Source organism: Micropterus salmoides, unplaced genomic scaffold (genome assembly GCF_014851395.1).
Source record: "Micropterus salmoides isolate LMB-PRFRI ecotype aquatic unplaced genomic scaffold, ASM1485139v1 Ms_hic_scaffold_15, whole genome shotgun sequence".
Classification (NCBI taxonomy): Eukaryota; Metazoa; Chordata; class Actinopteri; order Centrarchiformes; family Centrarchidae; genus Micropterus; species Micropterus salmoides.
In genome coordinates, this window is record NW_024040596.1 from 6,893,863 (window position 1) to 6,918,522 (window position 24,660).

General features: G+C 39.8%; 1 protein-coding gene across 3 annotated transcripts in view; it reads right to left on the reverse strand.

Annotated features, from left to right (window-relative positions):
* The window catches only part of pard3bb (par-3 family cell polarity regulator beta b), a 225,099-nt gene that overhangs the window by 163,359 nt on the left and 37,080 nt on the right, over positions 1-24,660 (reverse strand). For all 3 annotated transcript variants that reach the window (XM_038720152.1, XM_038720151.1, XM_038720153.1), the window contains exons 3-4: positions 10,400-10,553; positions 1,849-1,943 (exon numbers count right to left, since the gene is read on the reverse strand). In XM_038720152.1, the coding sequence (XP_038576080.1) occupies positions 1,849-1,943; positions 10,400-10,553 (249 nt within the window). The remainder of the gene's footprint in view (positions 1-1,848; positions 1,944-10,399; positions 10,554-24,660) is intronic.

Genomic DNA, 24,660 nt, shown 5'->3' on the forward strand with positions numbered 1-24,660 from the left:
GAAAACACTGCACAGGTTTTTGTTGGTCAATGGAGCAATCGCTTTCTGTTGCCTCAAGATAGCAATGCGCCAACAATGCACCTGACCGCAACTCATATTAAGTCCAACACAACAAGTACATGTGCTACTTACACAACATGGGCACTGGGCGTGAAAATTACAACTACATAGGTCGAAAACAAGCGATGACACTGTGTTCCACTTTGCACTAGGTGAAAAATAGGGCTCTTTATCTGTTTGGACTTTTTTTATACAAGATAAAAGAAGAAAAAATGAATAGAGAGATAGATGTTACAGAGTAGATATGGAGTGAAGCCACTGGTTCCACAGTGAAAAAGGAAATGCAGAAAAAAAGATCCATTAGCTTCAGTAGCTTATTTTGTGTTCATTTTATGTTAGACACGGACCCAAATTATTCATTTTGAAATCATTTGGACCAGTGTGAAAAAGAAAAGAAGATGAAAACACGAGATTGGCAGACGTAAGAAAGGAGGAGAGGAAGAAGCAAACGGGAAACAGGAGAAGGGAGCAAGTTTTTGCTCTCTGCCCTTTGGAGAAAGGGAGAAACAAGATAAAAAAGAAAGAAAAAAAAACAGAGAGTCATCTGTCTTTGTTAGTGGAGTTTGGTGTGACAAAGCATGTCCGGATTAGAAAGAACATGAAGACACCAGAGGCACCACTCACCCCCAACCTTAACTCATATACCCCCCACTACACGAAGAAACACACAGCTGGCAGCAGGCAAAAAAAACAAAAAGTTTCTTCTTACACGTTTTAATAGTACTTATACTTGTTAAGGCATCAGTAGACCAAGTTTATGTGTTGTTCAATAAACACTGTCACTGTTCATCTAATCTATAGGACGATTCCAAATGCTTATATCAATGAATATCCTCCCCAATGAAAAATCTGTACAATATAATTAAAGGGTTTTCTGGATGCAGAACAAGGTCCGACTAAAAATTTGAATCTCTTAAATCATTTTGGCCCAACTCAAATATTGTTGGTAAGGTTGGACTTATGTATGTCTTTAACAGAAGAAACAATGACTTTTGATACTTAGGGGAAAATGCAATATATACATTAGGTATAAAAGATAACATCAACTATTTGCTATTCTCTGCGCATTACCAGCTGTAGCGTCCTGGGAATCCTACAAGAGGAAATGCCATGAGGTCATTAAAGATTCAAAATTAGATTATGATAGTACTGAGGAAAGCTTATAGCATCCATGAGGATTATCAGACTAAATCACAACACAACAATCAATACAAAAGCTGATGAAGCTATATGAATACAACAGAAAAGCTGACCAGAAATTTCATTACCACAAATCAGTTTGCCTTTCACACTTCTTAAAATGTATTATCTGATTAATGTTAATGACAATGCAATATCCTGGGTCATATTAAAGTAAACCCATACACACAAACAAAACACATGTTGCTCCCTGCTAATCAACTAAAACCAGTAGATGGTTTTGTGTATGTCAACAATTTTTAAGACCCAGGTTTCTCCCATTTAGAGTCTGTTGTTGACACAAGTTAAAGAAAGTTTTCTGGGATGTCAATTAAAATGGTTTGCTCAATGGAGGGAAAGAACATAGTGAATAAATTCATTCTTCAGTTCAGCCCAAGTGGAAATTTCAGCTTTTATTCAGTACTGATTATTATATAAGCAGGATATTGCATACATCATAACTTGGTTATCTGTTTGTGTCCTCAGTCACATGGGAAGAACTCGTCTATGCACTTCCTCTGTGTGTCTGTTTGGTGTGCACAACACAGTATGTATATGGTGTGTTTCAAACTGTGTCCGTGTGGCTTTTTGAGTGCCTCCGGGTCTTACCATCATGGCGGTGTCCTCATTGAGGGAGGGTTCAGTGTCTGTCGGCTGGGGGCCGAGGGCTGAGTCACTGCTGCTTCTCACCAACAGGGGGGTGTCTGAAGAAAACACAAGCACACACGTCTGATATGTGCAGGAAGCTTTGAGTGTTTTTTTTTTTTCTATTGCCCACTCTTACTTTTGATTTGATTCAATGATTAAGCGATAATGTGTACAGATATCCTTCTCTAACAAACTCAACATCTACAGCAAGATGCACAATTAAGATTAGTCACAATAAGGCTTGTCTATCCTACTGCATTTACTGTATTCCACAACAGAATTGCTAATGTAGTTTTGCAGCTAGGAGAAGTAAAAGATTACTTTAAACTGAAGCAGAGATGTGTGTAAAGTTTGTCTTTATACAGATAATTATAGAAAATGTTTACAGCCTGTAAAGCAACCACTTTTTCTAATTTCTTCATTTATAGGAAGCATCTGCAAAGGGAATATAATGACATGCAGAAGTTTAAGTAGCAGAAAAATATCTTGAATGCGTGCGAACAACAATGTTATTAACCCCCAATTCAAAAACGTTAATTGATTTCCCCTCCTCTTTTTTTCCTGTTTTAATCCGTATTAAATCTGCTGTATTTTGTTAAGCTGTGCTCTTATCCCCTCCGGTTCCTTATTAAAAACCAGACTAACCTGGCTCTCTGTCAGTCTAATATCACACTGTGTGACTACTTCCTATCAGGCTGTTAATGGAACACGACATATGACAGAGGAAAGAAAAACACTAAGACAGAGAACAATGCAAAAATGGTCAGAATAGAGAAAGTCTCTATCTGCACTGTTTGAGAATCTGCAGCTAGTCTCTCTGCTGCACAGTATGCCTGTGCGCACACACACACAAGCGACTGCCATAAAACTGCTAATGCTATTTTGATGGAGTCACAGTTCAGCAAAATTCATGTCTAATAATAATCTTTTAGATGACAAGATACAGACCTTAAGCAAGTCATGCCACACTACAGAAAGGAGTTTGCCTGTGTCTCTTTTCGTGTCAAAGCATGACGAGGAAGAAAGAGAGAGAACTATTTTTACGTTGCTAGGTTGACAAAATAAATTTCCACTCTGTCACTGTAATGTGCCTGTTACATCAGCCCAAATTGGAGGGTGCTTCAAGCAAAAACGCGAGCATTCAGTGTAATAAACTAATAGTCTGTCTTTGTGAGAACACAATGCTTATCATAAGACACGTAAAGTATAAAGAGCACAAAACTATGAGCGCAAATGTGTAAAATGTAAGCATACATTTAAGCTTTTAAATAGACAAGCTCATCACCACCACAGGATGTGGAGCCTTGTGAAAGACCTATTTAATACGATTGACAGTTTTTACTTTTTGTTTAGTGCTGGGCAACGATTAAAACTTTTAATTGCAGTTAATCACATGATTTTCTGCGATTTATGCGCAAAATTGAATAATGAATTCTAAAGTAGTGTATTGCGCACTTTTAATTCAAATGCATTGCTATATACACAAAAGTGTAATAACATGTGGTTTACAAACACTTTAAACAAATAAGGTGCTTTTTGCCAGCAGTATTCCCTTTACACAGTAGCAATGAAATATTTCTTGTAAATCTCAACTTAAACATTAATTACCTTTTATCTAACTTGTTAGCATCAGAGTCCAGAGCCACGATCATAACATCATAACAGGCTCCTTATGAGTAACAGGTTAACATACATGAATCTGTTTTCTTGTTTTTTGTCTGAACAGGTATCAGCAGAAACAATCTATGTTCAGTAGCAAGTGTCCCGGTTAGAGTGAGGTGAAGTGGTCGAGAACAAGGCGTAGCAACAAGCGGGCACGTTCCCATGAAACGGTCGCGGTTGTGCTCGCCTCATTCACACGCCCGCCGCCAAAGTTGAATTGTCTTGAACTTAACTTTTTGTACCTGACGCGGAGCACAGATCATTGGAGGAGAGACTGATCCTCGCTGTTTGTGAGTTTCTAAAATCTATTACTGTTTACTAAATAGTTATCAGGACATGGCAGAGCATCCCCGAAAAAACTTAAAGCAAATTTAAAGGGGCATTATGGAGTTTCCAGCGGCCACTAGAGGTGCGTTGACCTCATGAGCAAGCATAATCCGAAACACAACCGCTTTCATATACAAATCCTGCAATAAACGCAGGAACACCAGCATGCAGGCTGTGGCTTTTCACTCAGACATGTTCAGGCTCTGTTACTTCAACGTTCCCATCTCAGAGGCAGATCGACACCGGCGCCGTAACTTTCATTCAGCGCAGCGAGCTGCATATTGGTTCTACACTCTTGGGGGAAAAGGCACAATGAGAGCGGCTATAGACATAGACAGGCAGGGAGACAGCTTCACACAATATACTGGAAACTCAGGTAAACTCCCACTGCAACGTTACACTAATAGTTTTATCAGCTCCAGGTTGAACTAAGCCATGCTTGTTACGTGATCACGGTACATTTACTGCATTTAGCAGAAAAATAAATAAATAATTTTTAAAAAATACACAAAATATTACAAAATATTATAACAGGATTGTGTCACACTTTATAATAGTTAGACCGCAATAAGTAACTTTACTGTGTTAGTTCATGGCTCTTCCGCTGTGAAGTTGCAGTATTATATACTATGTGGGTCACGTTGGTTACAGCGACGGAGAGGTGGAGAAGCTGTGTACCTAAGTATTGGTAGAACCACAATAAACCCAAACTGAACGTTATCAGCGGCAGGTCCGAGCTACTGTAGCGTTAGCTGGATGCATCACTATAGGCTAGTAACAAATCGCTCCAAATTTGCTTTTTACCGTTACATCTTTTCTTGCAGGCTAAATCAACAGTGGTACACAGTATAGTAACATGGGTTGCATTAGTTAGTGAAGTAATGTGGAAAGCGATACAACTTTGCACCGGCTAACATTAGCAACTGCTCGGCGTTAGCCAGCAAGCCAACTTTACTAATGCTCACTTTGTTCTTACTCAACATCATCTGAATCTGTTTGGTCTGATGGGCTTCAGCACATAAGCCTTTATTGTTGTTTTGTATCTTTACGTGAAGCCTGTGTTGTGCACATTAAAAGCAGAATAGTGGCTGATGCAAGCAACGGAGAAAACATATAGTAATACTTTAAGTAGCCCTTAATTTTAATTGGCTACAGCTGTGTAGCCCACAGAAGCCGTTACCATGGTTGCTATCCATAGCGCGCCTGCTGTTTACGTCTTATTGCTCCCACACGGTGCACCCAACGTAGTCTGCCGAAGCCTCCCTCCACCGCTTGTCCGGGTGGGTGATTTCCAGGCTGGTCAACATCCCACCCCTCCTGTGGTTTGACTGTATGTGTATTCAGAGCCAGTGAGCAATAGACTTTCAAAATAATAATAATAATAATAATAAAAAACTGCATTAACGTGAGATAAAATAATTGTCAGCGTTAATAAATGAATGCGTTAACGCGATAATTACACGTTAACTTGTAATGCCATAATTGACATATTGCTAACTCCATGGAAACTCACACACGTCTAGCATTTTTAGCTTGTTAAAAAGAAAGAAAGAATAAATGATGCAGTGTTCGACTGGCGGTCTGTGAAAATTTAGAGCAGGATATAAGAAGGATATAAACAAGAAAGAAAGCATGAACCAAAAATATTCACCGTGTGAATGAAACCTAAGGGTTTCATTACTACTACTTTTAATCATCCAAACTCATCAGCCAGCACAGCCTGTGACATTTATGTGTGTATGTCCATATCTGTTGATTACACACAAGAGCAATGTCATCAGAAAGCTCATTCCTAAATGTTGTTTTTAGAAGATGTGAGTGTGCACTGCTTCATGTGTTCATGATCTGAAAGTTTGAGTGTGTGAGAATTTAATGTATGATCCCTTCCTTTAATGTCCCTTCAGTGAATACACTTCTGTTCAAATGGCCAATACATGGCTGATTTGCAGATCTCTGTGTGCATGCAGGAAACATGATAGTGTCTCCCTCTCCACATCTCACCAGTCCATTGCATAAAATCATCATTTAACAGAAGCTCATGGATAAAGCACACCACATTACAGAAAAAAGAAAATGCAAAAAAGTCAACACTGCAGAAAGCTATGCATATACATAACATTTATTACTGGAGGTATTCTTATAATAAACACTAAACATGAAACCGTTACCGGTTTAATGATAAACCACAGTAAAATCTCAGATGGTTAGCATTACAGTTTAAGTCTGATTTATTGTTAAAACCATGTTCAATTACCGTGCTTAAAGAACACACGGTAAATACTAGTCTTGAATACTTGTAAACTAAAGCTCTCAGCATTACCTACTCTTGTAAAAACAGTGCACATTGCTGCTGTATACGTCATGTGTCTGCAGACTCTATCCGCTCATTGCTCATGATAACCAACATACACTGTTCAAATCACTTAAATCACACATCAGTTCATAATCTTTACTGTACATTGTATAATTAATTTAGAACAAAACGTTATTGACTGCGGGACAGACAATAAAGTTATCTATCTATATTAACCAGTTGCTGGACTGCAATTACTATCAGTTTCTTCTTAAGATTAATTTACATAATTTGTGCATGAGGTTTTTATATATACTTATATACTAATGCACATTTTGGTCTCTTTAATCGTGATATGAAATTTTCAAACCATTTCATCTCTATGTACGCTGCCATTCGTCAAACTTACCACCCCCATTCATAGGGCCCATCAATCTATATATGCATTAAGAACATTGTCATGTTAGCCTCTTATAGTCTCACTGGGAATAAAATGATAAAGGTGCTGGGGAGTGTGGAGGGAACCTCTAAATGAGTGGACTACTCAGAACACATGCTAAATGATATTTGTAGGGTCATATATTGATTGTCACAAAATGGACCCTTGGTGCTCTTAAGACTGGCTGTGGGGTATGGATTACATCAAACCCCCAATCAATTCATCTCTTCAAGTAAAAGGCAATGAAAGAGGGATGAATGGACAGAGGACAAAGGACGTAAAAGAGGAGATGATAAGAAATAAAGGGACCAACAGGAAAAGATAATCAGCACGATACAAAGAAAAACTGTTCAAATATAGCGAGCTGCAATGAAATGAAGATAAAAGAAAAAAAATGTTGAAAAATGAAAGCTGAAAAACATAATTCTATGGTATTACAATTTGCTGTGACACCTTCCCAGTTTTAGACTGAAGTGGGCCTGTCAAGACATGAACCGGATCTGGTGAGAATGTTCCACTGTGAGGGTGCAGGCCGTCCATGTCCACTGATACCAATGGCTATCTAACAGTGTAACTATTCTGTTCATATGCCCCTTTTATTACGCTACAGATTCTGGCTATGATAACAATTAAGGCAGCTACATGAGTCAATCGAATTGTACCTCTCAAAAAACCAATATAATCAGTGGTATTTGACTCCAATGGGAAGGCGTACCTTGTCTATTCTGATGCTGATCAAGTATCCTAGCTAAATCAGTTAGATTCTTAATTTTGAGCAGCAATACTATACTTCTTAATCAAGTGTTAAAAGTGACAAGTAAAGAAAAACTCCTCAGTAGAGAGACAGAAGAAACAGATAAATCAAAAAGACGATAAAAGAAGTTTAAAAGATTAAAGGAAGTCTGTTAAGAAATGGGGGAAAACTGTAGGTGAGCAACACAAAGAAAAGTGGTGTAGAAAAAATGATGAGAAAAGACAAAAGATTTGCAGAGACAAAAAACGAAGACAGTGAGAAGCAAGATCAATGAGCCAGAGACATTGAGAGATACTTGCGAAGGCAGCGAGAGGGAAACAAGTGGTTTGAATCAGAGGCAAAACATAAGGCAGTGATAGAGGCCTATGTCTGACCTTCTCACACTGACAGTAATAGTCTCCAGAGCTCCGTTACCTCTAATCTACCATGACAGTCACACGTTACTACTAATCTCTGCTGACAGGCGACTATACTGAAACAGACTAAACTTCCTGTCCTAACAGTGTCTGGATCATACAGCTAAGGCCCCTTCACAACTCAGGAAGGACATACAAGCTGAAATGTCTATTCCGTTATTACCGTTAGAAGTAAAACAAGTAGTATAGGCGCAATAAACGTGATTTTTGCTCTAATATATATGAGCTGAATTAACTGCTTAGCATCTTTCAAGCTGACTGAGAAAATTTAATAGTATCATCAAAGACAACAAGAGTGGAAAATAATGAAACTTGCTGATAGAATGCAACTTACAATAGACGGATTAGCATTATCACACTTCATTTGACATATTAATGACATTTTGAAAACCATCTTGACAGATTATGTTTAAATGTCAAGCTGGATGGATGGCACAGACTGTGCAACAAAGCAGATATGGAGTCTACAATTCATAACTAAAGGAAGTGGAATCTGTGATTAGCTGACAGCAGAAGGCAAGTGGAAGTAATGTATAGGTTTTGCCGAACTGCAGAAATACACAAGCTATTACTCACGCGGTTTGTTATGTTAAGGCAAAATTCAATTTGGACAAGTTACAGTGACAGCTCTAACCCTCTCACAATCACATCTACAGCACCTCTACTGAACAGGCACTTGACTTGAAGTAAGACAGAAAAGAGATGAAGGAGGGGGAGAAAGAGGGGCCAGGAAAGAGAGAAAAAAAGGTCATGAAGATAGGTCTATTCCAGGTAACAATAAGCAGACACAGACATCAGAATTTGTCGTGCAACTTGACATTACACTTCCTGTCTTCTTTCTTCTGCTTCTCCTCATCTGATTCGCTTTCATCTCATTCTACATCTCAGAGACAGTGCTGCCAATGTTGCAGCTGTCCTCATCTTGTTTTCATCAATGTCCTGCAGAAAATGCCCATCATACCCTGACCTTTAGCTGTACTGTAATTCAAGTTAACATCATTCCTATTGTCTACAAAACATATACGGCTCTGGACCTGGAGCTAAGAACACAATGTAAGCCATTATGTAATGCCAAACGTGGACTTAGACAGACAGATAATTTCTTTTAGCTATATATCGATCGCTTCAAAATGGTGTTATGGGACTCTACTACTATGCTATACCGACTTGGCCTAGCAGTCAAACTCCACATCAAAGTTCAGAAAACCACTGAACCTGTTTCTTGTTTAACATCTTTCTGACATTGACCCACTTATGCACTGACCTAAAGGTTACACCTAAAAAGATAACATCGGGGGTTCCCCAAAGGACTTTTCTTTCTTTGTAAAGCTTTGAAATAGCATTAAGACCAGCTGTCACAAAACCTTGAAATTACAGAAGCAGAGTAGGGACTTCTGGCACAACTTCACCTACTTTCAAGGTGCATGGAGTGGGGAAAAAGTCAGAAGAGGTCAAAACTCCATAAACACATAGTATAAAGAACAACTTGTTTCTGTGATGCAATGACAAATGCCAGACCCTGACTGATGTGAAGGCCATTGCTCTTCCTCTAGAGAGCTACTACATTATACTTTGAGCAGAGTTCTGTGAGTGGGATGAATATACCGTAGTTTATATTAAACCTAACATACAAGAGGCAATTATCTTCATGCTTGAACAATATGTAAAACGGTACGGTAAAAAGGTACAATGTGTAATTCCTGGCCACATGCACCAAACAAATTAGGGGCAGGATTGTGCAAGAATGGCATGATTTACTAATTGCAGCAATGACATTGTGTACAGTTGGACACACATAATAAACCTTGTAAATGTGCTCAAAAATGTATATTATATATATGTATTTATATATTTTACGAATGGGTTCATACAATCTCAGTTATTTTTTAAAAAGCAACATCAAGACAGAATACGCAAGTGAGAGCTGGTCAAAATAACAAAGCTATCTGATTATCTTGAAATGTGGTGTTGGCATATAGTTTACGTTATAGCTTGCTTAGCTCAATTTTAGCAAAAATCGCAGTTTGCAGACACTGTTCAGCTGAATTGTCTGCTGGCAGATCCACTCCATCTGTGGCTGACTTCTTAGAAACGGCAACAAATTGGATTATATTCACAGAAAGTTTAAAACATATTGCATGTGTCCATTAAAAGTAAACGGACACATGTAATTTACTTTACCGAACCCTCTCAGGCTTCGGACCCACCCACCCTAGTCTCTCCAAATCCTGTGGGAAACACTGAGTAAACAGCACATTTTGCCTATTTAATTTATGCAATGGTAAAAAATTGGATGGAAAAAATTTGAATGTACGTGTTCGATATTCGGCAAATTTTGTCATTATATTCAGTTTCTGCTTCGGCCAAGAATTCCGGTGCATCCCTAAAAAGTAAGGTATGTGCAAAGCGTGTAGCCATGAATAAAAGCACCAACATGTAAATCACACAAATCTCAAAAGGAAGCTCTGAATTGACAAACCTCCCTTCTAACATGTGTAGATCCGTACACAAAAAATTTGACTTTAGGGGCGTGGGCTTGTCTTCAATAAAGGGAAAATGCCACACGTCAAGGTAGGAGCAGGGCACCACCAATACAAATATACAGTAAATATATGACTCACTGGACTTGAGGGCTGAGGAATTAACTTCAATCTCTCCTCCTGCGATTGGCTGGAAGACAGAGAGCTCAGATTGGTAGACGTCAGGGCTGGAGGCTAGGCTTGTGTTAGCCAAACCCCTCTGCTGGGCTTCCTGCTCCTCATACACCGCCATCAGCTAAAGAGAAAAAAAGCAAACACACACAATGAAGCTATTTTTTTAATTTCTTCTCTTCTTTTCATCCGTCACGAACAAAGTATTCAAAGTGGTGGATCAGCAGGAATTCTGTTCAAAGATTACACAACTCCACTCACAGTCACTACAGGTTTTCTACTTGCTATTCCCTACTTGCTCTCCACTCACACCAAAAGAAAAGCCACTCCAGTTGGCTTCACTCACTGTCTTCACTTGCATTATACAGTACAATGTAAAACAAAACTTATAGGTAACAAATTCAAGGGTAAAAATGCTAACAGAAGCCACCAGATTCAGATCGACCCCAAGTAGTGCAAGCAGAGACAGACATGTTTTACCTACTTAAAATGTTAAAACATGAACCATATTTTGGTATGGCAGGAAGTTAAGGACGATCCTGGGAGAAACATTTCCCAGGGAAGCTTTTCGGGGATCAAGCCAAATGCAATACACCCCACTGGTCACATTTCTTTAAATGAAGCAAGCAAAAAGGCACAACATTGTGTTTACACAACCATGTGAGGCTTTGTTTCTCTATACAAACAATTTCTGTTACCTTGTGGATGAGGACACTATAGAGGACGTCCAAGGAGCCCAGCATTCTGGCGACAGAGTCTACTGTTTAACAACTGCCTCCATTTGTGTCTCCCTTTTGCATGTGTGCGACGCCGCGCTAGCTCTAACTGAGTTATATAGTGGAATCCCGATCTATTGAGTATTGCACTGAGTCTGCGTTTAGCCTAACCTAAAATAGCATAGAGATTGTCAACACAGTGTTCTAGGGGCCTCTACATAAAAGCTGAATAGACCTGTGTGTGCGCGTGTATGTGTGTTTCATGTCTATAGTGGCCAAGAGTAAAGAAAGGGGACTTTGCCAGTAAAGCCAGAGGCTTCCTGCTACACTGGAACTCACAAGTGTGCAACGTACAGACATGAGCAAACACATGCACGCTACTAACAGGCATAAACCATATGAATATGTGCACACTAGTACACACACATATGTGAGGCACTGCACTGCAAAAAACAACAAAGTCAACGTTATGAAAATGTAATTCTAAAACGCAGAGTGATGCCAACACTTTAGACTAAAAGCTTACACAGGTGCTAGTATAGAGAAGTCCAGCGACGGCAACTTTTTTCAAGGCCAACCTGATGATTAAAGCAGATTTTCACTGGAGGTTTGTAGTTTCTGATAAATTGGCCTCTTATTGCTCTTTCTCTCCCTCTCTTTCACAGTCCTTCTCTAGCTCTTTCTCTCTACCCTCCATACCCCAAAAAGGCTTTTCCTCAATCAGCTGGGGCTTGGATTATAACTCATTTGAACATTGCTTTGGAAAAAATAAATGTAAATGTGAACGCTCCATAGTGATACTGAAACATTTAGTTTTGCAAGGTCTTTAAACACATGAATGAACCTTTTACCACATTTGAACCACATAGACTTTTAACATTAGTAGCTAAATGCAAAAATCATAAACCTCTGTGGAACATTTCTTTTGTTTTGTAGCTGTACGTGATAAAATTACATGTAAATATAGTAAAATTGATCTTGGTATTCTTCCATGACTCTGCTGGATTTGAAACTATTTCCTTTCCATTATACACATGTAGCAAACTTTTGTGTATGTCTATCTGTGTGTAGATATACATACTGTTTACTGATGTCTTTCCAGCATAACCTGACCAGGCAGAACAGAACAGTATTGAGTTATACAATATCACACCTTTCTCACCCGTTCATCCATATCTCACCAACTATTCAGCACAACCGATGCCTCTCAGTCTCACACGTTCATGTTCTGTCACACTTCCCTCTTCCATCTCACACACATCGTTCTCATCGTCTAGTTCTATCATACCACTGACTTTTATTTGCGCTTTTCTTCAAACTTGCTTGTCGTTTCTTGCCTTCCCCTTTTTCTCTACACTCTCATCATCCCCTTACCCAATCTTCTGTCTCAGCACTTAATTTAATCTTTCGGTCAGAAGTATAAAACTTTCGTTTAATTTTGATACTATAGCGCTTTTGATTTGATGATTATTTAGCATTTGTCACTTTTCTGACAAGCTGCTTTGGTGCAAACTTTTTACAGCTATTGTCCAGCAGCTACTTACAGGGACAAGACAGACAAAAAGTGTAGAGGTGAAGATGGGACGATCTAAAAAAAAAACAAAAAAAAACACATATTTAATAAAAATATCTTATACTCTTCTCCGGTTTCAGTAAATCTGTCCGAGTGAGTAGAACAAGACTAAAAGCTCTGAGAGAAACACACACACAGAGGGGTGGCAGAGATTCTTAAAAAAGAACATCTGAAAGAATCACAGGAAGAAAAATTGGTAGAAAAATTCAACACAGCCTTGCTGAGTACAGGTGGAAAGAAAGGACAGACAGCCAGATGAGAGAGAGGGGGAGGACTCTGCCTCTCTTCTCTTCCACAGGGGGACTCAAAGACCTGCCAAACAAAATGACACTGCAGAGAGGGAGAGAGGGGTGAGAGAGTCAGAAAGGTGAGACTGCATAGAGCGAACGCACAGAGAGAAAAAGAGTGAAATGGCCCTTGAGATTGTGAGACACAGAAGCTGAGAGAGAATTATAATGATGATAATGAGAGGGACTGACAGATGTGCTGTACTGTAAAAACCTTTGGGATGTCAGAGTAAGAGCAAAAAGCAAACCTGGAGCTTGAGATCGTCTGAGAGTTTTCACCGTGTCAAATGCTGGTGCAATGATGTGTCCATTTTGAGCAGATTGAACAGTTACATGCAGCCAACTCTTTCCCTCTTACACCACAACCCCCTTTTCTGAACTCAAGACTAGTGCTTTGTTGTAAGCTTACAACATCTTTCCAGGTACAGTAGACACCCAATTCAGCCCTTAAGCAATACATTTTTTCACAGCTGAGCACTGCTAACAGTGTGCGTCTCCGTCATTATATGTAACATTTAACCTTTTCATCAGCTATCCTGTCAACAACCTCAACACACTCAAAGATAAAGACAAACTTTGAGTGTTTCTGTTTTTCCATTTTAGCTTACTGTCAAAACACACATTTTACTTTGATCGCGTTGCTGACAGCCTCATGTAGAAATGCCTTTATCCATCAGTGAGCTTGAATACCTGTGCTCAAAAATGCTTCTGAATAAGGAATAATGCTTCATTTGGGTTTGAGAAGTAGTACAAAACAAAGACTGAGGCCTCATCCACACTACTCCGTTTTAGTTTACAAACGGAGAATTAAAACGTATACGATCTCCGTCCACACCAGCGTTTCCGCTGCGTTTTGGAGTTGATCTCCGTCTAAATACAGACTAAGCATCAGACTGGCTGCGTCATCGTTTCTAAAGTCCTCCTTTTTGGCCCGTCTTCACTAAAACGCCCTCCTGAGTTTTGAAACGCAACACGGGGTCGGCAGCGTTTCCAAACTTCTCCGTTTTAGGTCTTCGTTTTCATCGTTGTAGTCTGGACAGGAGGTGCAAATGTAGCAAAAGGTCTCCGTTTTAATTCGAAAACGCAGTAGTGTGGATGGGGCCTGACTGTGGTACAAACCACTGGTATGTGTCAACAAGTTCAACCACAATGGCAATCGAGTTGGATTTGAGTGTCCAGCTTAAGAAGAGTATATCAATAGAAGGGCACAGAGCATCACTACACTTGAATTTATCATGACCTTGCCTTAAGATTACATTATCATCATGTGTCTTTCTATCAAAATTATTTAAAAAAATAAAAACTACTACAATCCATGTGACTATTTTATGACCAAACAAGCTTCAGACTTAGTTAGTATGTTTCGCCAAATTACAAAAACGTCCCTGACACATTTGGTGGTCAAAAATAGTTGATGCTTAATTAATTAAAAGCGCACATAGAAATACAGAGGTAAAAAACACTAAAACTAGCTAAATCTTTACCCTTAAGATCACTTCTAAGTTATCTTTCCGTCCCTTCTCCACTCTATGGTTGTGAAATTGAGCGGTTACTGGTTACATTTTTTGTTCAAAAGTGAATTATTTTTAAGCTGCAGCTTGAAACTTACACCGCAAGTTTGACTTGACTCTTAAAAAATCAACTGTCATGACCAGTTTATTATGTAAATGTACCATCTATAAGCACAACAGCCTTGTAGTCCAGCAAAAAAGTAATCAGCTGACCTACTGCGTGTCCTACTAAGCTATCAGTAAATAGATGGTAAACCATAGATGGTAAACTTAACCAACAATAACGCTGTTGGCCGACTGCGTTACTTTACAACGGCAACAAATCTGAAGACTCGCCTGCTAGCTGCAACCCAAGTGCGGCAGCAGAGCCACCATAAATGAGCAGAGCAACGTCAACTGTGAAACGTGGTTTGACCGTCAACTTTTCGCCACAACCAGGATCCTTACCAGAAGCTCTCACTGTCACCTGTAGCTAGAAAACTGGGATAGACTTTAGCTGCACAGCTAATATTAACACAAATTTTACATACTAACAAGAGCCACTGCTTCTCAGTCCTTAAGGCTCAAAATTATTAAGGTGATGATCTGAAAATATTGATGAGACACTTACACAGACTGTCCAGACCTCTGGTCAGGTTGCAGTGGGATGGAAATACGCTGGGAATGACTTAAGCTCAATAAACTCACAGTACCAATAGCAATGATAAAGGTGAAAAAAATTGATAAAATAAAAAATACACTAATGGTGTGATTTGCCCCACCTAACAGGTGCTTCAAAGCTAACAGAGGAGTGACGGAGACGTCAATAAAGCACAGACTCTACCCGTCTACACATTCTTAAAGATGAGGTCTAATTAGGAAACATAAGTGAAAAACCCTGTGTGGGTGCATGGACCAAGAGTGTACAGAGGCTTCACAAGTCCAAATGGGAGCTATACAGTGGATGATCCACTTGCCATTTAATCTGGACATAAATTGAGTACTAGACATAATCAAACATGAACATATGGGGCTTGGGATGGTTGTTAACACTGCCAAACTTTACAAATGGCAAAAAAGACATGATTCAATCACTGTGTTTGTAAATATCAGCATGATTTACCAGAGAACAGTCCACAGAGTTATTTTGAGGTTTTGCTGACTTACATAATTAACATTAATTGACTACAGCTGATAATATCTAAACACGAGATCCTTGCTAGCAGCAATAACTCTACCCTTGATTTGTTGGCTCACTCACCAATAAACAGTGATATTTCAGTGAGCTGCAAATGATATACAACATAAAACATGTGTGCATGATATTGTGCGCACTCCTCAGCATCTCTGAAAGTTTGTGTGTGTGTGTGTGTGTGTGTGTGTGTGTGTGTGTGTGTGTGTGTGTGTGTGTTTGGGTGGGGTGGGGGGGGAGTCTGCAGAGTTGGTTCCTTTCCTTTTAATAAAATTAAAAGGGCACATGAAATTGAGGTATATTATTGGCAGTTGAGGATTTAAGTATGCAACAGCAACAGCACAGACACACACACAACCATCTTTTTTCACATCATACCCTTTATAATGGGGTCGATTAGGTTCTGATTGATTAGTTTGGAGTGGATCAATAAAATGCTACTATCAGCCAAATGCATGAGCATATACACAACTCACACACACACACACACACACACACACAAAACAATCTTTAAATATACTTACACCACTGAGCTTTGATTTCCACTCATGATCACTTGCCATTAAAAAAATCTATGATGTTCAAGTGTATGTGCGTGTGTGCACTTTTTATGCAGTCAGCCATATCCTAAGCAATGACCACTCCATCACCACAGCTTTAGCAACACATTGAGGGGGTCAGAGGGCCACATATAGTCAAGACATGCTGTCTTATACAGATTATTTAACAGGCTGGTTACCACTGGCTCAATTGGTTTTTAGGTGTGATACATGAAAAGATTGAGGGGCGGTAAGATGGTGTCCTAAAAAACAATTTTAAATTTAATTTTGTATTTATGCTTATTTAATTTCTACTGAGACATTTTAGCTTTTCCTGTTGCCTTTTCAATAAAAATAAATGTTATTAATGAACTCCAATGATTTAAATACAACAATAAATTCAGGATAACAAATGTGTCTTCTAGGTTCAAAATCACAAAGCCTCATAAGAAAGACACCAGGTTTGATCACTTAGTGACACACACACACACAATGGCAGAGGATAGAATGACAGCACCACCTAGCTCTACACAACAGAAGCTGCATGTAAAATGCTTCTTGAAGCCGCAGGCAATCCTCCACCGCACCCCACCCCCACCCCGAGCCTATACTGTCTGTTACTGTGTCACCCATATGTTTCCTATCGAAGCAGAAGATCTGTTTTCCACCTGTAAGAAGCAAAGACAGAGGAAGACAGAGTGCTTTAATTACGTTGTTATTATCGGTCTGTATATCTGTCTGTCTCTCTCAGTTCAAAGGAAGAAAAGCTATAGTGAAAAGCAATGAGTTTGTTCCTCGCGGTATGCAGAATGTTTTTAACTCTATCCTTTGTGAATCGCATGTGTTTTTGAACTATGGCGTTAAACTCCCTAAACCCAGTGAGCAGCTTTTTACCAGCATGCCATGCCATTGCCCTCGCTGCCTTTCTGATGTAATGCAAGTTATTTTTCTTTAAAACAAATTTCATGTCTCACGACATAATTTTGATGCAGCTCTTTGTGGTTCACTAACAAAAGAAATCAGTGTAGGGTTGTTAATCTGGCAAGATAAGGTCACTTGGGCAGGCGTACTGGCACTCTATAAAGCTAGCATGAGAAGTAATTTTTAAAAAGCCTCGCACATTTCTGTGTGACGCCCATAAGAATAATTGTGCATATCACAAAGGGAATTTGAATGAACCCTGAGGCAGACCAACTCTTCTATGCTAGGCTATGTACAAGTTGGCCTTTTCGTCTTCCGTCAGCAAATATTCCTGCTTAGCCCTGTTTTCCCCTCTGGCTTCACTTTGTGTCTTCTCTTTTTCCCCCCCTTCTCTTGCCTTTCCTCTTCTCCGGTTGCCTCCTTTCTTCCCTAATTTTGCTTCCTCTCATTTACCCTGCTTCCTTTTGCTTCTTTTTCCTCTCCTGTTCCTCTTCTTTCCCTGCCTCGTCAGCTGTCCCCCTCTCTCCTCTGAGTTGTAGTGGTTCCTTACAAATCAGCTGATGTAAATCATCATGTTCCAGCACTTTGCTCTATTGGATACACCCACAAAGCAACAAAGAGCTTATCGATTAACACATGAATCTGATCCACCCGCACTCACTCTCTCAGTCTCAATACTCTTAATCTCACTATTTTATGTTTTTCTCCCTGTCTCTCCCTTTCGCTCTTGTACTATTCCTGTTTAATCTCTAGAGTCAAACATCAACAACAACAGATTTATGTACAGATTGGAAAACACACTTTACACAAAGGAATACACAGACAAGGCACTCACATTTACCCTGCACAAAAGGACATGAACAAAAATATTCACTCACTCACACACACAGGCACACACACATATCTAGACTATGACCTCTTTGCTACAATCAATCCATCACTGTGGTAATCAATAATCAGGATGGTGTTGTCTCCATATAGAGAATATGGATGAATGAAATTCACCTGCTCAGCAGTTTAAAGTGTTGGTCTAGGTTTGTGTGAGTGTGTGTCTGTGCTGGCCCTCTATTGATCTGCAGTCACCTTACCTCTCAGTAGAGCATGAGAAATCCAGACAAGACAGACAGGAAGAAAAAGATTAATAGGGTGACAGAAATACTGTGACGAATGGGAAACACAGACATAAAGACAGAGAGAGAGAGAGAGACAGACATACAGCATACTGTTGCACACAGACAGCAGAGAGCAAGATATAAACACATACTGAAAGACATTATATACACAAAGTATTGAGAGACAGTGAAAGCAGAAACAATTTCAACTGTCAAAAGTTGTGCATCCTCAATTCGCAGCAGAAGTACAACTGCTCTGTGACTTTGTGAACTTCAGACAGGCAGAACTTCAGTGTCTGTCACACAGCCAAAATATAATGACAACTTCTGTTTCCTCAGTCATGCACATAGATTGTGTACTTGCCTGCATCCATACTCGTATGCGTGCACATGAATGTTAGTGTGTTTGTGTCCCCATGTTCATACATGTATTTATGCATGCATGAGGAAGAATGTCTGCGTGTATGAGCGTGTGTGTTTTAACCATCTACCGCCGCCTCCCCGAGGCTGTGTGTAGATCACACTTGGCCATATGGAGCAGCATTATGGAGACACACAGTGGCACAGATGGACACATTCTGTGCAGGCCATATTTTCAATGATCCACCAGTAGCAGTCTGAACGACAGCACTCATAAACCAGAGGAGCCCATTAACCAGAGGAAACTGCACAGGCTCCACCCAATGGGAAGAAGGGAGTAAATGACTAATTGTGGTGGTCAAGGTGCCAGAGATGCTCACAAGTCTAGCTAGAGTCCAAGTCAAGTCTCAAGTCTCTGAGCTAGAGTCCAAGTCGAGTCTTTGAGCTAGAGTCCAAGTCAAGTCTTTGAGCAAGAGTCCAAGTCAAGTCTCAAGTCTCTGAGCTAGAGTCCAAGTCAAGTCTTTGAGCTAGAGTCCGAGTCGAGTCTCAAGTCTTTGAGCTAGAGTCCAAGTCAAGTCTTTGAGCTAGAGTCCGAGTCGAGTCTCAAGTCTTTGAGCTAGAGTCCAAGTCAAGTCTCAAGTCTTTGAGCTAGAGTCCAAGTCAAGTCTTTGAGCTAGAGTCCGAGTCAAGTCTCAAGTCTTTGAGCTAGAGTCCGAGTCAAGTCTCAAGTCTCTGAGCTAGAGTCCAAGTCAAGTCTCAAGTCTTTGAGCAAGAGTCCAAGTCAAGTCTTTGAGCTAGAGTCCGAGTCAAGTCTCAAGTCTTTGAGTAAGAGTCCGAGTCAAGTCTCAAGTCTTTGAGTAAGAGTCCAAGTCTTTGAGTAAGAGTCCAAGTCTTTGAGTAAGAGTCCAAGTAAGAGTCCAAGTCAAGTCTTTGAGCTAGAGTCCAAGTCAAGTCTTTGAGTAAGAGTCCAAGTCTTTGAGTAAGAGTCCAAGTAAGAGTCCAAGTCAAGTCTTTGAGCTAGAGTCCAAGTCAAGTCTTTGAGCTAGAGTCCAAGTCAAGTCTTTGAGCTAGAGTCCAAGTTGAGTCTCAAGTCTTTGAGCAAGAGTCCAAGTCAAGTCTTTGAGCAAGAGTCCGAGTCAAGTCTCAAGTCTTTGAGTAAGAGTCCAAGTCTTTGAGTAAGAGTCCAAGTAAGAGTCCAAGTCAAGTCTTTGAGCTAGAGTCCGAGTCAAGTCTCAAGTCTTTGAGCTAGACTCCAAGTCAAGTCTCAAGTCTCTGAGCTAGAGTCCAAGTCAAGTCTCAAGTCTCTGAGCTAGAGTCCAAGTCAAGTCTTTGAGCTAGAGTCCGAGTCAAGTCTCAAGTCTTTGAGCTAGAGTCCAAGTCAAGTCTTTGAGCAAGAGTCCAAGTAGAGTCTCAAGTCTTTGAGCTAGAGTCCAAGTCAAGTCTCAAGTCTTTGAGCTAGAGTCCAAGTCAAGTCTTTGAGCTAGAGTCCAAGTCAAGTCTTTGAGCTAGAGTCCAAGTCAAGTCTCAAGTCTTTGAGCTAGAGTCCAAGTCAAGTCTTTGAGCTAGAGTCCAAGTCAAGTCTCAAGTCTTTGAGCTAGAGTCCAAGTCAAGTCTCAAGTCACTCGTGGTTATAATGAATGTTGTGTCACCTGCTGCGTTCAATCCAGGCTGTTTCTAACACTTCATAGCTATAAGGGATTCTGTGACTGTAACCTGTTTTTCACTTACTTACAGAGCACAATCATGTATTGTGTCTACAACTAATGACAGCTAATAAACTACTGTACGTCAACACACCCCCAGGTTCTCAAGCCCAGTGTAACGTTATAACTAAATAAAACTGGAACGTTACATGATCAACAATAAATCTGTAACCTGTTTGCAGCCAGCGTTAATAATTAATGTGATGGCAGCCAGCGGGACTTAAATGATTATGTTAATTGACCACCACGAGTTTGGCAAGTAAACAAATGCTCATTCATCTTTTCATAACAAACCACAGTCGGAGTTAAAGCTAGAAGTAAGCTAACGTTAGATGGCCAATGCTGAGCTAAACATTACTAACCTCAGGTTACTAACCTAGTTTGCATTAAGCGCTTCTTTGTTTGGGCCTTGTTGTATAAAGTTTTAAAGCCAAAGTTTATGATGAATGGCTCAGCAGCTGCCAGTGTTTGTTGTCCTCTCTCACGTGTGGCCACGCACAGCAGATTCGTAGCATGTGTTACATAGGTAGGTTATAGGTAATGCAGGGAGGGGAATAACAGCAAGCTCATCAGACGTTTCCTAAAATTAAGGGTTGTTCACGAGTCCCGCACCTCAAGTCCGAGTCAAGTCTGAAGTCTCTGTGTGTACAACCTAAGTGTGACTTGAGTCCGATTCACAAACTCGAGCCCCCATCTCTGTAAGGTGCATATATTAATCACAAATTTGAGGGGATATGGATTTGGAATCCCTCTGTTATGCTAATAAAAATTTTAAAATGGAAAACTATCATAGAGGTCAGAAGTTGTTAAATTCTATACATAGTGGCTGGGAGCAACTTTATCTGATAATGATTACATGGACTTGAAGGTTACTCTGGACATCGATAAATGCTGGCAAACTCAAGCCTGAGAGGTGTTTTTTCTGCTGTCCTCCATTTTCCATTGCAGATAGTACCCCTCGATGTAGCTGGTCATCAAAGCAACACCACACATAACTGCCGCGACATAAAGTTCAACATGACTCACACATGCGACCCACACACCAGCTGCCTCTTGACTTAAGTTAAAACATTTCAACATTACTCAAAAATGTTAAGACAGAATAGCGGTACTGTAAATCTTACAGCTGTGTTTTCCTCTGCCTTTGTTGCGGAAGTCTCTGTTGCATTGCCCTCAGAGGTCTGTGTGAGTATGGGACCAGAGCGATCTGCGAGTGGGCTGCTTGTGAGTGGGCGGCCAGCCTGGCGAGCTACTCCCGCGGGTTTATCGCATCATCTTTTAGTATAACCTCAGCTCGCTTGGAACATCGACAGAGGTACCATGTGGTGGAAAAGGGGAATTAGTATACCCTGGTTGATATAATAGGATCAAGTTCTTTTGGCCATGATCCCGATTTAAGATCTTTAATATTAAGGAAATGGCGATACCAAACCCGAACCAATACTTACCTAAATGTTGATCAAATGCGTATCCAACGTATTGAAACAGCTGAAGCCTACTAAATTTTGCACACATTTTTCACGAGATAGATATGACTAACAACGTTAGTGTGAATGGTAATTCTTGCATTTCATTTACAATGAAAATAAATATAAAAAACATGATTATGATGATTTTTGCTGGGGTCTGTACGAAACAAGCATGTTATTATCTGGAGAATACATTTTGTAGGCCAGGCCGTCTCTGTAGCACCACAATGCCTCATTCATAATGTTACCATTGTGACACATTTTACCTTTTGACAGTTTTGACAGTTATCATTGCAGCTCCTACAATTTGGATATTGCACTTGGCAAAAAAAATTGTAATTACACTGATGTCTAAACCATTGATGATTTATTTATGTTAAGTTAAAGCACTATGCATAGAACCTACAAAAGTTGCCAATGTTCAAACCAACGTCAAGGTTTAGACTACAGCTCTCACATCCCCTGATGGCTCATTTATCCTGCCTTCCTTTCCGCCCTCCTCTCCTTTCTTTCCAACGTCTTATCTCATTCAATTGGCTCTCCACATAACAATGGATGTCTGAGTGGCTTCTGAAGTAGGATTTGCTGTCTGTCAGATGTGACTGATTAGGCTACACACGCACACATTCACACCGTGTTCTCTCTCACATACATGCAAACAGTTTCACACTCGTACACACACACACACGGTTTTGATGGTGATTATCTGAGCATTAACATGTCAATACTCTAAGCCGTAATAACTGTCAGCCGACAGTCCTAAACTCGCAACATCCAAAACTTTATTCCCTTGTTTAAGTTTTGGAAAACTTTAAACATGTTTGGTGGAGGGTCGCTGTCCTGCTCTACACATCAGAGAATTGCGGCTTTGTCCATTCACATGTCTATAATCTGTGACCACTTTGGGGATTATGGGGTTAATTGTTGAAAGGTGGTTTCCTGACCCCTAGACAGCTTATCTGCTTCAGAGGAGAAGGAGAACAATCAATCTCCCCACGGTGCTTGAAACCAGTGCAAGGGAAAAATACCTTCAACACTAGTAACTATTTATAGCCAAGAAGGAATAACTTTTACCATTTCAAATAAACAATCAATGTCAATTGAACAATGGAAATAACTTAATCCATCCCCTTTAAGAAGCTTCAAATGGGTTATTCCAAATGAGTAAATGCTATTCTTGGCTCTCCGTGTCCTCCACACAGGAGCGTCTCTTGGAAGCTAAATTGAACATTGACCATGATAGTTCACTAAAAGTCTATTTTATTTTACTGGAGTTCATGTTGTTATGTCTGTGTGCATGATTAGACTGATTTGAGTAATAACACTATTTTACATTTTGTCTTTGTTTGTCAGATGTCAGTGTTTACTGCAATGCAACATCAACTAGAATCCTAAAAAACAATTTTCTGAAAAGTTTAAAAGGTTCAGTGTGTAAGTTCTAGTGACATCTAGTGGTGAGGGTTGCGAATTGCCCCCCTTTGCTTAATTAGATAAGCAATCTGCAAATATTACCAAAATGTCTTTTTTAAATTTTTTGAAATACAACAAAAACACAAAGTAGTACTAACAGCCATAATTTCAGATTGTGGTAAAACTGTGCAACGGCAATTAGCATGTAAAAGTAAAAATTACATATTTGTATGCGCAGTGGGAAGCAATATCCAATAACATGTTTTAACAAAGCCATAACAGAGAGCTGGAGAATAACTATATGAAGTTACAATCCAACTACATAGTTTTTCTACCAGCGCAGTAAAAGTCTAGCTGGCTGATCTGAGCTTCGATGCTGGAAGCTGCAGTTTTATTGCCAATTAGCGATCAGCTGATTCTCACGAAAGTAACATACAAAGCCAAAAACAGAGCGCTAGAGAGAGAGAGAGAGTCACTAAGTAACTACATGAATTTAATCCAACTAACATAACACCACAAGCCAAAGCACAGTGCTGGGGAATAAACCAATCCAACTAACAATACATTTTATTCTACCAGTCAGTAAAAGTTTAGCTGGATGATGCTTCTATGCTCTAAGCTAACGTTAGGATTTTATTGCCAATTAACTTACTGATCAGCTGATTGTCTCGCTAAGTAACCGGCAAAGCCAAACCACAGGCTGGAGAATAAGTAGGCACCATGAAATTAATCCATATTTCACACCACTGACAGGGGAAACACGGCTCCCTGTGATTATGGCCAGCTAATAGCTAAAGCTCTCAACCAACAGTTTTCCTTTGCATCGCTAAAGTCTGACAAACAAAGTTAATTACCTGTCCAGCAGAAAACAGACAACTCCAGCACTGCTTTGAAAACATCTGTCCCACATTAAAGTTATAGCCTTCCATCTGGGAAAATACACAAAATCCGTGATTTCTGCCGTCTGGCTGTCGGCTCTCGTGCTAAATAACACGTGTGCTCCTTCATTTGTCCAAATGTCACTTCTCTTCTTACTTCTAATAAACCAGAAGACTACTTGGAGACTGTATATTACTATTAATATTATTATTATTCCCTCTTCTTCTTCGTTGTACGTATTCAATGTAGTGACGGGCGTCTACACTAACGGAATAACACAAGCAGAAGAAGAACGCTGTGATGACGAAACGCGCTCTGTAGCGCTGTTTGCTCGTTGACGGCTACGGAAGAAACATGACGACAAAATACAGCGACATCCACTGCAGGTGGTGCCCACGGTTATGTAGATATAAATGTCTCATTCTAAGGTTATAAAAACATAACGGTTTATTATGTAAGGTCTTTATACTCCACTGAAAACATATTTATGGATCTTATATTGCATTTCTGTCAATAGGGCATCAGAAATATTACACACTGGACCTTTAAATAGTTATAGAGTTCTTGCCTTTTACATATT